Source organism: Muntiacus reevesi, chromosome 7 (assembly GCF_963930625.1).
Source record: "Muntiacus reevesi chromosome 7, mMunRee1.1, whole genome shotgun sequence".
NCBI lineage: Eukaryota > Metazoa > Chordata > Mammalia > Artiodactyla > Cervidae > Muntiacus > Muntiacus reevesi.
Window position 1 is genome coordinate 67,946,421 of NC_089255.1, and position 16,272 is coordinate 67,962,692.

The 16,272-nt window shown below is 33.7% G+C and overlaps 1 protein-coding gene across 3 annotated transcripts in view; it reads left to right on the forward strand.

Annotated features, from left to right (window-relative positions):
* The window catches only part of ARID4A (AT-rich interaction domain 4A), a 58,570-nt gene that overhangs the window by 1,964 nt on the left and 40,334 nt on the right, over positions 1-16,272 (forward strand). For all 3 annotated transcript variants that reach the window (XM_065941651.1, XM_065941653.1, XM_065941652.1), the window contains exons 3-8: positions 1,124-1,234; positions 3,496-3,561; positions 4,688-4,778; positions 12,532-12,611; positions 12,701-12,795; positions 14,275-14,407. In XM_065941651.1, coding sequence (XP_065797723.1) covers positions 1,124-1,234; positions 3,496-3,561; positions 4,688-4,778; positions 12,532-12,611; positions 12,701-12,795; positions 14,275-14,407 — 576 coding nt within the window. The remainder of the gene's footprint in view (positions 1-1,123; positions 1,235-3,495; positions 3,562-4,687; positions 4,779-12,531; positions 12,612-12,700; positions 12,796-14,274; positions 14,408-16,272) is intronic.

A 16,272-nucleotide genomic window follows, 5' to 3' on the forward strand; every position in this document is an offset into this window, starting at 1 on the left:
GTTTCAGGTCAGGTAGTTATTTGCAAAAAGTATTTCTCATCAATTTGCATTATTCATAAATGCACTAACTTTAAATTTGATTTCTTACTCATTTACTGTTTCAGTGTATTGAACTCTGAAATACAGTATTTTCCCAAACTTCCTCTTGCTTTCCTATCTCCTTGAAGTTTTGACGTGACAGTGTACTTTCTTTAATGTTAGTTGGGAAAATAGAATGAAAAATCATTTTCTACTTGAAAGTATTTCTCTAAATTGTACACTGTCACCGTTGCACTTAGCAATATTGAATTGAATTTGTATGCATATACTTAACTTTTGAAAAAAGTTGGTGAAGTGACATTGAGATAGCAATCATTCTGTTACTATCAAGATTAAAATGAATGGAGGAATATTTCTCACATCTTTCAGTGTATCATTCTGATCAAGACCATTTGCTGAAAGCAGATATTTCTTTCTGAAACTTAAAGAAAATATATACCAAGATTAGTGTGATAAACTTGGTACTACTACTATCAGTTTACATCTCTGCATTAATCAGATAATTTAGACTTGAAGCTCTAAAATGCAGCACTTAGCCAATGATTTTTCTAAATAATGTTCTCTTTGTCAAAAAGATTAGCTTCATTATTTATACTGTTATAGTGTATCCAAGATGTTGCCTTTATGTAACTATATTAAACATTTAATTCTGTATTTGTTAGTATTAATTTTAATAGCATATTTCTTTTAATTTGAAAATAAAATTTTCAGGAGGCCATAAGTGAATAACTTAAAATTCTCTGAGATAATATAAATAGACTTTTTATGGATTCTTAAATTTTTTCATCTCTTAAATATATTGTAAAATTGTTTAATTATTTTGTACCTGGATGAGAATACATTATATTTCCCTACTGATACTTTATAGTTACAACTTAAAATGTTTTATGTTATCAAGATATAGTTTATTAAGTAAAGGATTGCTAACAAAGTGCTTTAGGAATATTTTTCAAATTTTTAATGATATTAATAAGCCAATAATGTTAGAGTTCCTACTACTTGAAATATGGAACCTTTCAATGAGACTTGGGGTGGGGTTGGGGAGAAGAGCAGTGACTTTCCTATTTGATCTTTCTTTCTTCAGGCGGCGGATGAGCCTGCCTACCTGACAGTGGGGACTGATGTCAGTGCCAAGTACCGAGGTGCCTTCTGTGAGGCCAAAATTAAGACTGTGAAAAGGCTGGTAAAAGTTAAGGTAATTTTTCTTTCTAATGCAACAGCTTTATTAACTCAGTGGAAGAGAATTAGAGGTGAGGAGACTGCAAATCAACACTTTATTGAATCACTACTTCGCTTACTAAATCATTAGTATGTGAATAACTGTTATATACAAAACTGTAGGAAAGGCACATTAGGAACTGGGAAATAAAGAACTCAAAATGTGAAATTATTCCAAACTGCTGCTATGAAAATACTGTACTCATGGTACTTCCCATTATTTGGATCTTTCCTGTTTGTGGTGGCCATAATCTGTTGTCTTTCCTTTCTTATTATTTTGGTAGAGGCGATTTTGGGTGGTTAGAAAAAGCAGTAGATTACTAAAAACAAAATCGTGGAAATTATAATTTCAAGACAGCATTAAAAATGATTTAAGAATTCTATTTAAAAAAAAAAAAGAATTCTATTTTTAAGATGCTTTTATGGCCAGAAAAATTACTTATTCCTGTATAGTATTTGGAAATATAGAAAAGTACCGAAGGAGTAAAACCAATAGTCTACCTCAGAAATACTAGTATCATTTTTATGTTTCCTCCAAGTAATTTTTCTATATAAATGTTTTTAATAATCTTAGTTCTTTAGACTACAGAAGTAATCCATGCTTATTATAAACATTTTTAACATTCTAGAGCTGTATAATAAAGTTCATAGAAATCCTTTTTGATAGTATGCCAAAGAGATTTGATGTGTTCTAGATTTTGGGCTGTGCCTTTCGATAACAAGTGTTGTTATTACTCTTATTCATTGGATCATGATCTACTTTCAGTTTTGCAATTTGCTTTCCTACAAAAATTAAGCACTGTGAAAGGAGAAATTGTCTTGTTCTGTTTGGAATACCTAGATTAGTGCCTTCTACATAGTGGGTGCTTAAAATGTGTTGAATAAATGATTGAACAGTGGGTCCAGGACCAGCATCATCAGCCTCGCCTAAGAACTTGTTTAAAATGCAAATTCTCAGGTCCCTACCCCTGACCTACTGAATCAGAAACTCTGAGGATGGGGTCCAATGATTGTGTTGTAACAAGCCCCCAGGTGTTTCTGATGCATGTTGAAATTTGAGAACCATTGAACTAGAAGAATGAGATTTGTGTGGTGCACAGATAGATTTGTCTATGATTATTGTAAACTTTCTGTTTAAATTTTCATCTGATGGTGAAACTTTTCTCACATATTGTTAGGCTATCATTTGACATTCATTTATTTCTTGTTTCATTATATCCTTTTTTAAGGGTCTGCTTACCAAATATTTGCTTGGAGTTCTTTTGAGAATTTTAACTTAATGTTAGCATCATAGCTCTTTATAGATTAACTTACTGAATTTAAAATCAATACCATGCTTGTTCTGGGAGGTCTTATCATACATAAATTACCTAGAATTTGAAGTTTCTCCTTATTGGGTACTTGTTCCCTTTCAGTTTCCCTCTCCCATCAACCCTCTCTGTTAATGTGCTGTGCTTAGGGGCTCAGTTGTGTCCAGCTGTTTGCGACTCCATGGACTGTAGCCTGCCAGGCTACTCTGTCCAGGGGATTCTCCAGGCAAGAATACTGGAGTGGGTGACCATGCCCTCCTTCAGGGGATCTTCCCAACCAAGGGATCGAACCCAGATCTCCTGCATGTCTCTTGTATTGCAGGCGGATTCCTTACTGTCTGAGCTACCAGGGAAGTCCCTCTCTCTTGATAGAACAAGTTATATATGTAGGATTATCTGTAGTAGAAAGGAACACTTATTTGTGACTAAGTTGCTTATCATATTACTATTTAGGTTTATTTTATAAAGGACCAGAAAATATCTGTTTTTAATTTGTTTACCTTGCATATAGGGGATAAAGTTTGATACTGTTTTTATTTTTTGGGATAATATACTTGGTGGTGATATGAACTTTTATGACTAGTTGATAAAAAGAAATTAAGGCAATTTTAAGGTTTTACTGTAATCATGACAGGTTATAAATCTTGTATAGTTAATTCTGCAAATATTTATTAAGTGCTTATGATATGCATTGATACTTGCTAACTGCTGCAGATACAGTGATGAAAGAGGATTTTAGCCCTCAAGGAGCTCACAGTTAATGGGAGAGACAATAAGCACAAACATAAGACAATGTAATAAGTATCATACCAGAGGTAACCACAGGATGCTAAGAAAGCATAGATTAAAGACATTTTTGTTACAGTGTTACCATAAATATATTATTTGAAAAGTAACATGTGAACTCTTGTGCAAAAATGTTTTTTAGGTACTCCTGAAACAGGATAATACTACACAACTGGTGCAAGATGACCAAGTAAAAGGTCCTTTAAGAGTACGTATTTTGTACAGTTTAAAATCTAAAATGATTAGTCATAAATGCATGCAGTGATTTATTGAATTTTACATGTGTGAATACACTTTTAAGTGTTAATTAGAAAACAACAATACAAATGAGGGTGTGTGTGTGTGTTAGTCGCTCAGTCGTGTCCGACTCTTTGCGACCCCGCGGACTGTAGCCCGTCAGGCTCCTTTGTCTGTGGAATTCTCCAGGCAGGAGTACTGGAGTGGGTTGCCGTTTAGAGTTGTTGTATAGTTGATATAAATTACGATATTAACAATGTCTGTATCCTTAGCTTAAGAATGTTAAATGTCTTTAAGAAGAGTATTTTAATACATATGAATATGAGTTTCACTGCTTTTTGTTTTGATTTCTTGGATTGAATACTTTGTTTTTCATATTGTTACCACAGAGGTTTAACTTGCTAACTGTGCTGTACTAATATGAGTCTGAATGTTCTGTTGTTCAGACTTACCAAGTAAACTATGTTGACTTAATAATTCAATTTAATCAATACCTACATTATGTTTTCCATCCATGTCTGGCCATTTGTTTATGTTATAAATCTTTGTTATGTCAAAGTACCACTTCAGTTAATATCTGATATACAAAGGTCTGGAAGCTGAAAGAAGTTCAGTTGGTCCATCTCTCTGTATCCAGGTGAAACTTTATCTAAAAGGTCCCTTAAATATAAATGCTGAATCCAATAGTCAGTATTTCTATGAAGGAAAATTGAAGTTATTTTTGTTATCTTTATGCTTTTTGGTTCTTATACTCCACAGTTTTCTTATAGGCAATACGATATAGTAAAAAAAGCTCTAAAATAAGACTTAAAAGACTGGGTTCTCATTCTGAATTCTTTGCAGATTATTTTCTCTTCCTGAGCCACAATTTCCAATGTATAAAATGGGGTAATAATAACTATCTTACATAAGCCTCAATGTTTTGGAGCTGGAACTGCATGATAAACGTTAGAGCACTATAAATGATAAAGATCTCTGGGAATATAAGGTAGACTTACCACAAATAGATATATTTTTTTACCCAGTCATATGGTTGGTAGGAGTGATTTAGTTTATTTATTTAAATTTGATGATGAAATTTTGATTTTATGTTTTAGGTTGGAGCTATTGTTGAAACAAGGACATCTGATGGATCCTTTCAGGAAGCTGTTATCAGCAAGTTGACAGATGCTAGTTGGTATACTGTGGGTAAGTAGTTAAGTAATTTAATCGGAAGGATTTAATTTGGGGGGTTTCATATATATCTCTCTGTTTTGTAAATACATTGAAACATTATGTTGGCAGAGAAATATGTACTTTTTCTTGTCAATTTACTTGATATAGATGGGTAAAATTTTAATGACAACTTGATGGTAAGTATCAGTTATCTCTTTACAGTAACTTGGCCATTTAGGGTTATTTCATCGAAGAGTGTACTGCTTTTTTAGGTTATCTTGATATTTCCCTTCAAGAAAGTTAAACTCTATGGTTATATTTCTTCCTTTAGAAAAGTCAGTACAACTTAGTCATCAGACTTGTAAACTTTTCTGGAATTAAAATTGCATAGTTGCAGTCTTTTATTGTATTACTGCCTGTTTTACAGAAGGGTAACACAGATGTTACCATGGAATTCAGACTGAAAAAGTCCTGGCCAGAGTAGATTCAAGCCTAGATGATCATAGCTTAAGTTTTGATTTTCAGTGTAGTCAAGACTCTTAACACCTTTCTAGAAAGATATAAAAAAAATGTATATATATATAAAAAATATATATATATAAAAAAAAGATATATATGCTGCTGGGTCATTCCCTGCCAATAAAGAACCTGCCTGCCAGTATGGGAGACAGGTTCGATCCCTAGGTCGGTAAAATCCCTCGAAGTAGGAAATGGCAACCCACTCTGGTATTCTTGGCTGGGAGATCCCATGGACAGAGGAGGCTGGTGGGCTACAGTCCATGGGGTCATAAAAGAGTTGGACATAGCTTAGCGACTAAACAACAATATATGCTGCTAATGTAAATACATTTTTAACGTTTCATGCATAAGCTTATGCTGACTTTAAAAAACTTTAGTGAGTAGCAACAAGTGTCACAATACATATAAATGGAAACCTAAATATAATACTCACATAGTTGCTGTCATTGTGCTGATGAGAATAACAACAATTAGTATTTCCAAGTCTCTTTTCAGTACTTTGAAACTACACAGTCCTGCAGATATCATCCAATCCTTGGGTTCACACTGAACATCCATGGCATTGTTTTGTTTATACATGTATGTCTTGGTATAAAAGATGTAATTATAATATTGTGGTTTCCCTGCAGAAGGAAAAAAAATGACCCTTTAGATTTATTTTTAGTTTACTTGATTTATTGCTTTGGATAAAAATCATTCATCTCTAGTTGATGCTCAGAGATGTGAAGAACAGTTTTTAGTTGAAAATTGTACTTCTATGTCTTATGCTGTGGCTTCTATTAATAGTAGCAATCTGCTCTATGTATCTATTATTTTCTAACCATTTTTATTCTTAGACCTCCTAGAAGTTGATGTTGGTTCACAGTGGTGCTATTATTCTGAACTCTATATTTTTAGGAGGGTTAGTTGTGGCCATTGATAGTTGTTCAAGATTTAAAACTAAGCTTAAAGTTAACTCTCATAGATTAGGTAGATGCAAAAATAAAGCAGTGGTAAAAACTAAAGGAGTTGATGTGTGCAGAAGCATGGGACATTATATGATGCATGTTCAGATACTAATGTGCATCCTATTTGGTACTCAATATCAAGGTTACATTCACAGTGCTTGTGAAGTTTTAATGATATAATGCTCAGCTTCTACAGAAGCAATACTTTTTTTCAGGTTTTCACTTTTTGGACTTCTGCGCCCCAGAATAATACTTCAATTATGAATAACAATTTCTATCCTTTACATGAATGGCATTTTAGTATTAATACTTAAAAAAACTAGTTGATACTGAGCATTCTCTGTGGTGATTTTCTGTGCAGGTAATTACAGAAGAAATAGTATAATTTTTTTTCTCCAAGAGCTTAGAATCTTAATTGCATATGATTCATGTATTAAACAGTGTACATACGACTCATATGGTGCTAGTTTAAAAGAAAATGAGAATTTGAGGACCCTAAGTCTCTCCAATTTAGCATGTCTAGGATGGCAACCCAAGAATTTCTTTTATAAGCATATTGGGTGAATCTAATGCAGGTAGTACATAGTTACAAAAACAGGCCACATTTGTTGAAACAGAAACTAATTTGGGAGAAAAATGCAAAATAAGATGTTTACATCTGTGTAATGAGACACAGTGATCAAAAACTTTTAAGATGGAAAGAGATACTGTTCTCTTAAGGAGACTCAATGTAGCACTCTGCTATAGAGTGTTTAGATACTGAAGGATGCAGACCACATAAAGAAGGATCAGAGTTAGAAGATGGCAAAATAAAATGTGTGATCTCTCATGGATCACAGACTTTGTGTATTTTTAATTAGGTGGCTACTTATCAGTTGGATTTAAATTCTTTTGTAGTTTTTGATTTCTGATTTCTAGCAAAGTGTTAACATAGGTAAAATCAGAAAGTTACACAAAAGTGTTATTAATGTTCTCAATGATATTTTTGGTTTTAAAGGAACTTGAAATTACATCAAACTATTAAAAAATGAAACAAAAGGGGATACCACACTACTACCTTGGATCAAATAGGATAAAATGATTATAATCATTAGTTACCAAAAAGTTATCTGAGAAGGTAATATTGACTCTTTATATAATATAGGTATTAATGTTTCCTATTATAACTTAATAAATTTTTAAAGAGATTATGGATCTACCATAACTCAATTAAAAAAAATATAATATTGCCCTCTAAGTGTTGAGTGATGAATAACACCAGTTCATGGATTTTGGGGGGGGGGGGGGGCAGGTTGAGACTTGGAAATATCTCCTCTTCTATAATAAGACACTGCCTTTGTAGCATAGTTCATTAATTTGGCAGTTCTTATCCTTGCATTAAAGATAAGGAATGTATATAATTGTTAATCTGTCCAGTCATTCAGGAGATATCAAAAATCCTGCCAAATAAAACTGTCAGTGAGACATTCTATAACTGTTCCTTTGCTTTTTTAGAATATAAAAATAACACACTTATTTGAAAAATAAGGAAAATGTGAGGGAAACTGAAAAACAAGGAAAATGTAAAGGAAGTAGTTGCTGTTTGCTTTAATTTACATATAAATGTACATTGGTCATATATCAAGTTTAACACTAAAATCTTTTTTAATCTTATTTTTGTAACATGTTTTTTAAGATTTGAGATTTTTTTCATACCTTGTACTTATTGTTCTGCATATCAGTTTTATCATATCTCATGGAAATTCTAAGTTAAAGGAGTAGAGGAGGTTTAAGATTAAACTGACTTTTGTAGAATGTTCTCTAGGCTTAAGAGGCTTTTAATTTGATTAGAACCTCTTATGACAAGGCTTCCCTGGTGTCTCAGCTGGAGCCTGCAATGCGGGACACGTGGGTTTGATCCCTGGGTTGGGAAGATCCCCTGGAGAAGGGAAAGGCTACCCACTCCAGTATTCTGGCCTGGAGAATTCCATGGACTGTATAGTCCATGGGGTCGCAAAGAGTCAGACACAACTGAGTGACTGTCACTTCACTTAAGACAAATTTGTTATAACCAAAGTCAACGACAGAATGTTTTCAAAGCCAAGTGGTTATTCCACTGACTAGAAAAGTTTCACTAACAAAAAAAGTACTAAGTAACATCTCTTCAGTCCTGTGATAGACTTTAACCCATTGTTTAAATAGCTTTTTCTGAGACTTAGCATTCCCATGATATTTTACTAATATAGTTATACATTTGAACATTAATTTCTTAGGTTTCCAGATTCATTAGTTTTTTTATATTAGCTGCTGAGTGACATTTGTAGTTATCACAAATGATTTTGTGAGTAACAGAACTATTGTTTTTACCAAGGGTATCCATAATTTTAAAGTATTTATTATGTGAAACGTTTTGTTTATTGTAACTGCTATTGCTAAGTCTCTTCAGTTGTGTCCAACTCTGTGGACTGTAGGCTGCCCAGTTCCTCTGTCGTGGGATTCTCCAGGCAAGGATACTGGAGTGGATTGCCATGCCCTCCTCCAGGGGATTTTCCTGGCCCAGGGATCAAACCTGCCTCTCTTGTATCTACTGCATCGGCAGGTGGATTCTTTGGCACTGTGCTACCTGGGAAGCCCATACATATATATATGTATATATTCTTTTGCATTGTGGTTTATCACAGGATACTGAACATAGTACCCAGTGCTATATATACAGTACGACTTTGTTGTTTATCAGAGTCAGAATTCTTAACTTTCTTCCCAGTGTTCATTTTATGCCTCTGCTTCATACCTATTTATTATTATTTTGATCCCCTCCTTAACTAAATTGTAGCTCATAGATTAACCTTCTAATGCTGGACTTCTTTATAAAAGGAAGATAGTGATGCCTACTCTGCTGAGGCTGCTGTGAGGATTAGGACATAGTGGAAGATTAATAAGTAATAGCCAATTGTATCTTTGAATAGATAAAGTTAATTTACTGTTGTTGTTATCAGTTATTCTCCATCATCTAACAGTGCTGTGATAACCAGTAGGTGTTTTGTATTTAGTAGACTGTATTTAGACTGGATCCCTGTTGCTTTTGTTTCTTTGAATTCTAACAATTTAGGGTTAGGCTTTGTATGCTTTTGTATTAGCATTATTTTGTCTAGTGTGATTAAGGTTATCAAGTCTTAGCTTTGTTACTGTTGTCAACTTAGGTTTTAGTATTTATATAAAATTTACTGACAGGTATAATTTTTGTACTGTTCTCTTGCACTCAGTCAGTAATATATTTACATGCCATTTTTGCCAAGTATAAGACATTTTGTGCCTTATAATTACTGAATCTTATACTCTGACTTTTTTTCTCTTGTCATGCTGTAATATTCATCTCGAACCAAAAATAAACTAAATTTACTATATACACCAGTTAATTATTTCACTCTTATCAAAGTGCCAGAGTCACTCTTCAGTGTCTTTAAATTATGTGTTCTTTTAGATGATACTTGTAACATGGAAGTTATGGAGAAAACTTCAGATAGATGGAACTTCTTCATGATTTTTATAATCAAGGATGTCCTGATTAAACAGGTCCACTATATTGTTGGGTTTTCTGTTTATCTTTTAGAACATCTTGAGAAATTATGTGGCTCAACAGACTTGTATAAAGTATTCAAATACATATCTTTGTATAGTTTTATGAATTAAAAAGAGTTCTTAAGCTGCTTCTCTTTTTCACTTGAAGTTGGAAGGGTTCCTAGGTAAAGCTGTACAATGGTTGTTTGTACCACTGTTGTCTTTCGTTTTTATGTCATTTCTAACCATGATAAAGTATGCTGAAGTGAAAGTAATTTTTTTTCTTTAAAAATTAGATAGATTTCAATGTGTATATTTAAAAAAAAAAAGAACTCATAATATTAAATTGTTGAAATTTCTCATCAGGGCATTTTTATTTGAGGCTGCTGTTGATTAACAATAAAAATTGTGAAAAAGATTTTGTTCCATAAATTTCATATTAGTGATTGGTCTTAAACCCACATTTTCCTTCCTCACACCTCTGTGTCCTAACTGTGGTATATATGTGGTATATATGTATATACGTATGTGTCCATTGTCATCATTTTTGCTACTGTATTATACGGTAGGCATTAAGGAAAATTGGAACTTTTAGGTTTCATTTTTTAGCATACTTACATTAATAATAGCATGAATTATTTTAAGTTTGATATGACAGTTTCATGATTTTGAATTTTTAAAAGTGCAGTGGTTTATTTGTCAGAATTGATGATGCCATATGAATCGTAATTGTGATATAAATGTTTAGAGCATTGTTAATCAAGTGTAGATTAGTGATATAATTGTTGGAGAACATTGTGTTTTATCTTGTCATTGTATCTGCAGGTGATCATTAATTCATGCATCATTGACAGTATGTAACACAGATGATTTTATGTAATCATTGAAAGTGAAAGTGAAAGTCGCTCAGTTGCATCTTGTCATTGTATCTGCAGGTGATCATTAATTCATGCATCATTGACAGTATGTAACACAGATGATTTTATGTAATCATTGAAAGTGAAAGTGAAAGTCGCTCAGTTGCGTTTGACTCTTTGCAACCCCATGGACTATACAGTCCATGGAATTCTCCAGGCCAGAATACTGGAGTGGGCAACCTTTCCTTTCTCCAGAGGATCTTCCCAACCCAGTGATCAAACCCAGGTCTCCCACACTGCAGACGGATTCTTTACCAGTTAGGCTACAAGGGAAGCCCTTGTAATCATTATAGTTTTTTAAATATGTGTATCAGGAATTTTTAATTTTCTTATTTTCTCCTGCATGTAAGAGAATCTAAAACTAGGTATCTTTAGTCTAAGAGGAAGCACTGACTGAGGTAGATAAATATTAAAGGAGTTGAGCACTCTTACATAATTATGTTTCTAGCATGAAAAAAATAAGTGTATGATTTGAAGACAGTGTGTTTACTAATAAAACAACCCTTTAAGAAAAATTCAGGATTTCAATTACATAGATAGCATAGTAAAGATTCTAAGATGTTATTAAATTAGGATGATGTACAATTTTCCTTTCTTAACATTAACCTATTGTGTCAAAATAGGAAAACATATAGAATTATAAAAATTAAGATTAAATCTTAAAATTAATGATCATTTTTTGTGTATGTATGCTTTTCTGTGTATGTGCTTTTTCCATAACCTATATAAACGTTTGTTGATGTGTACATGGCATTTTAAATATCAGAGGTAAGGATTCTGTCTTCTTGTATTTTATCTTTTCATAATGCTGGGTATCAGGTGTCTTCTGAGAACATTTTCTTTGTGAATATCAGATATTAAAATCAGTATATTTCTGAAAAATTAAACTTATAAAATTACGAAAATATATATAGCTAGATATATGGAGAGCATGCATGCTTGCTAAGTTGCTTCAGTTGTGGCCGACTCTGTGTGACCCTGTAGACTGTAGCCTGCCAGGCTCCCTGGTCAATGGGATTCTCCAGGCAAGAATACTGGATGGGTTGCCACACCCTCCTCCAGGGGATCTCCTGACTCGGATTGGACCTGAGTCTTTTGTGTCTCCTTCATTGGCAGGCAGGTTCTTTATCACTACCGCCACCTGGGAGCTGTTACATTCCTTACCCTCATATCCTTGAAATATTTACACATCCTCCGCAAGTAGTGTGATTTCTTTTTAATGTAGTAGAAGTAAAAACTTGACAAGGTTTCTGTGCCATTATGACTTAATTTTTTAGACTTAAAAAAGTTTTTCATCTTTCTAATGTCTCCTTGATTCTGCTTTTACTTCTAAACATCTTTCACCCTCTTCTAGCAAAAGAAACAAGTTGAATCTTGTGACTTTAGAATTTGGCAACAAGTATTTCTGTTATAGTGGGTTATCATGCAAAGAAGTAGAAGCAGTAGAGAAATCCAACAGCATTACCAGAAATTAAACAGTTTCTGGATGTTAGAGATACTCTATTGATAACTGTTGCCAAAAAAACCCATAATCCTTTTTTTTAAACCAGGTTTTTGCTAATTCTTCTAGGATTAAAGGTAATTTAATATCTATGCTTTGACTAGGTCGTTAATGGTTTAAGAAGGTGGTTCTGTAATGGTAGAAATTGAAGAAGTAAATGAAGACACTTAAGCAGTTGGGGACAGCCATTAACTTGTATTTGTTTGGTATCTATAGAATGCAAAATATGGTATGTATAGTTTAAAAGATTGTGAAGCATAACTAACATAATGGTTTTTAAGCCCCAGGTAAATAGCAATAGTAGCGTTCTGTGCAGTTACATTTTTTTAGTGTGAATAAATTCTCTGATGTCTCGTTTATTGCAGTGTTTGATGATGGTGATGAGAGAACGCTGAGACGTACCTCTCTTTGCCTGAAAGGAGAGAGACATTTTGCTGAGAGTGAGGTAGGGTGCCATGGATGAACATTTTGAATTGAACAGCAGCTACTAATATAGAGGCAAAAAGTGATTTCACTTGTCTGTTTCTTATCCAGACACTTGACCAGCTTCCATTAACAAATCCAGAGCATTTTGGAACTCCAGTAATTGCAAAGAAGATGAACAGAGGAAGGAGGTCCTCTCTGCCTGTGTGAGTGTTTTCATGTACATTACAGTTATCACAACATTAAACAAGTGGTTTTTCTACAGTGGCCAAATTTGTTTGGGTGACCTTTCCATAATATCTTGTATTCTTGTTTTAGACAGTCTACCATGAGCAGACCTTTTTCTTGATCCTTGGACAAAGTAATAGAAATAATGATCACAACCCCTTTTTAAAACAGGCTATTTTTGTTTTGAGTTACTTTGCCAAATTCGTTGGCATCTCTGGTAGCGCAGTGGTAAGGAATCCACTTACCAATTCAGCAGACTCAAGAAACACGGGTTCAGTCCAGGTGCGGAAGAAACCGTGGAGTAGGAAATGGCAACCCACTCCAGTATTCCTGCCTAGAAAACTTGATGGATAGTAGAACCTGGCAGGCTACAGTCCATGAGGTTGCAAAGAGTTGGATGCAACTGAGCATGTGCATGCGTATGTGCATGTGCGTGCACACACACCCCCACACCCACAGATGCACGCACATGCCAAATGCTCTAATTGATATGATTTTCCTATTTGAAGTGAGAATAATGTGTTTTTTTAACCTTTCTATTTCAAAAACATTTCAAATTGAAAAATTGTAATTATAATACAATAAACTTTCATATACTCATCATCTTAGATTCACTAAATTATTAAAACTTTCTGGCATATTTGCTTTATATTTCCTCTCTCTATATACATATATTATTATTATTTTTTAATAATAATAATTTTAATTGGCTGAACCATTTGAGAGGAAGTTGCAATATCATTCCTTACCCCTCATTTGTGTAGGAATATACGGACATTCTCTTATATAAACAAAGTATGATTATCAAATTCAGAACAGGTAACACTGATAGAATGCTATTATCTAAATAATACATAGTACGTATTTCTGATTTTGCCACTTGTCCCAATAATAGTCTTTATACCATCTCCCGTTTCCAGGATTCAGTCCAAGATCATGCATTGCATTTAGTTTTTGTGGTTCTTAAGTCTCCTTTAACCTAGAAGAGTTCCTCAGCCTTTTTTTCTTTTCATGACGTTGACATTTTTTAAGAATACAGGCCAGTTGTTTTGTAGACTTTTCCTCATTGTGAGTTTGTCTAATTGTTTAGTTATCCAGATAGGTTAACTAAATAAACGTTCTGATGTGTTTAATGAGATCTTTTCATAACCTTTTAGAAAATTAGAGTGATTATCAGGCATCTGGCATGCATAAAAAGTCGAAGGGCAGTCTCTTAAAATGTATTTGGCACAGTAAGTACTTCATGATGATATAGCTTTTCTGTCCCAGCCAGTAGCTGGCATTAAGAGTGTAAGTCCTGGTTCTCATTGATCTAGTTGATAGCTCAGAACTACTTCTGTGGGACCAGGGAAATATCTATTCAATTCTAGTGTGGATGAAGAAACTGTTACCCTGGGGTAACAACTATATGAAAATGGTTTATGTTAAGATCATGATAAAGTTATTCTAACTTTTAGTAATGAAGATGAAAAAGAAGAAGAAAGTAGTGAAGAGGAAGATGAAGATAAGCGACGTCTCAATGATGAATTATTAGGAAAAGTTGTGAGTGTGGTATCTACACCTGAGAAGAGTGAATGGTATCCTGCTTTGGTAAGTATAGTTTTTTTGCAAGTTAATTAACCTTTTAAAATATTTGTTTAACATGGATTTTTAGAAACTATTTAAAATATTTTGAGAGTGTTACACACATTTAGTTCGGACTTCCTTGCAAAATTAAGCATTCCTCCTCCAGTCCCATGTACTTCAACGTCTTCTTTTGTTATTTTCTTTCTTTAATTCTCTATAACCAAATGTTTATTGGAGTCTTTCAGTTTTTCCTTCAAAATGTGTCCAGTGGTCTCTTTTTCACTCCGTTCCCGTTACTTTTTTTTACCTGATATATACTGCTTACCTCCAGCATTGCTTAACTTGATGCCTGAATGCCTTCTTCACTAAATACAAACTAATTTTCTAGAAGTAACTTTTTTTAGAGAAATTTTACCATACTGGTTATTCATTATAGCCCCATTTTCCAAAGAAAAGAACCCTGCACTGACTTCCATTAGGATCAGTTTTGCATTCTTTAGATGGACATCTGAGGTCATCCCTAGTTCTTAGTTTGTTTCCCATTTTCACTGTAAGCTGTCTACTTAAGGCTCTTTCTTAACTGCTCCCTGTATAAGAGCCTTCACTCTTCCAGTCCTTTACCCCTTAAATCGATTGGCATTTACTGAGGATTTGCAGTGAGTTCAGCTTTTCTTAAAGCACCTTAGAAAATAAAGATGTACGAGACTTGTAATGCATTGCCCTCATGGAGTTTACTGTACACATCTTAAAGGTAATGTTGTAGTTAAATATTATATAGTAATTTTTAAAATTTGATGTAGACAAGAGAATAGGACAAAGAGTATTAGGGAAAGGAAGGCTACACCTTGGCTTTAGAAATGGCAAATCTTGGGTAGGTTGGTAGAGAAAACTAATATTTGCTTACTTGGGGAAGGAATGAGAAGGTATGGGCAAGAGAATTACTTCACAAGAAGAATCAATAAACTTGGTAATATCTATCTCCTCTTTCTCCTCTTCCTTCTCCTCTCCTCTTAAATATGTCTCAAGGTTCAGCTCAAGTCCTAACCTTTTCTGCAGATTCTCTCCTAACTACTTCAACATAAGTATGCTCCCTTCTTCTCTGTGTTTTGATATCACTTATATCTCTAATAATAATTTTTGCATAAAATATGTCCCAGATTAGATTAGACTCCTTTAAGAAACTGAGGGCATTTTTTTTTTTTTAGGTTTCTATGTGCATGTAAATACATGACTCATTGCCTTTGTAGTACATTTACTTTATATAGGGAAAGTCTGAAAGTCCTTTGAACCTTTCAGTTGTACAGGCTGACAAGTAAATGGGCTTGGATTCAGAATACTCAGATCATAATTTGCCAGGAGATTTAAAAAAAATAATAAATTCCATTACTCAACAGGCTTATCATTTCTGAGGTGAAAAAAGATGAGTAAAAGTCAATCTTACAGTTGGTGATTTTAGTATAATGCAAGGATAATCCAAGTAACTGTAATATAAGATAGTTTGCATTCAATATTAGGACTTCTTGTCCTGAGACCTTGCATTTATTTGAAAGAAATCCAAAAAAAAGTCTTCATGAAGCTGGTGCTTTTGAGCTGAGACTTGAAGGATTTAAAGTTAGTCAGCAGAAGACTTCACTAGAGGATTTTCTTAGAAGAAGCAGAATAAGAAATAACAGGAAAGAAGGGGTTTCTTCACGAAACTGTGCTCTGGGAATCCATTTTGGCTAAATATTAGATGTGAATAGGGGCATAATTGGAAATGAGACTGGGAAGATAATTTGGATCAAGGACAGAAGATAATTTGGATCTTCCTCCTAGTTTTTATTTTATCTTATGCCTAGTGTCCCTCTCCTCGGTTATATTCTTCTTGTGTATCTTTTTGTATTTACCCC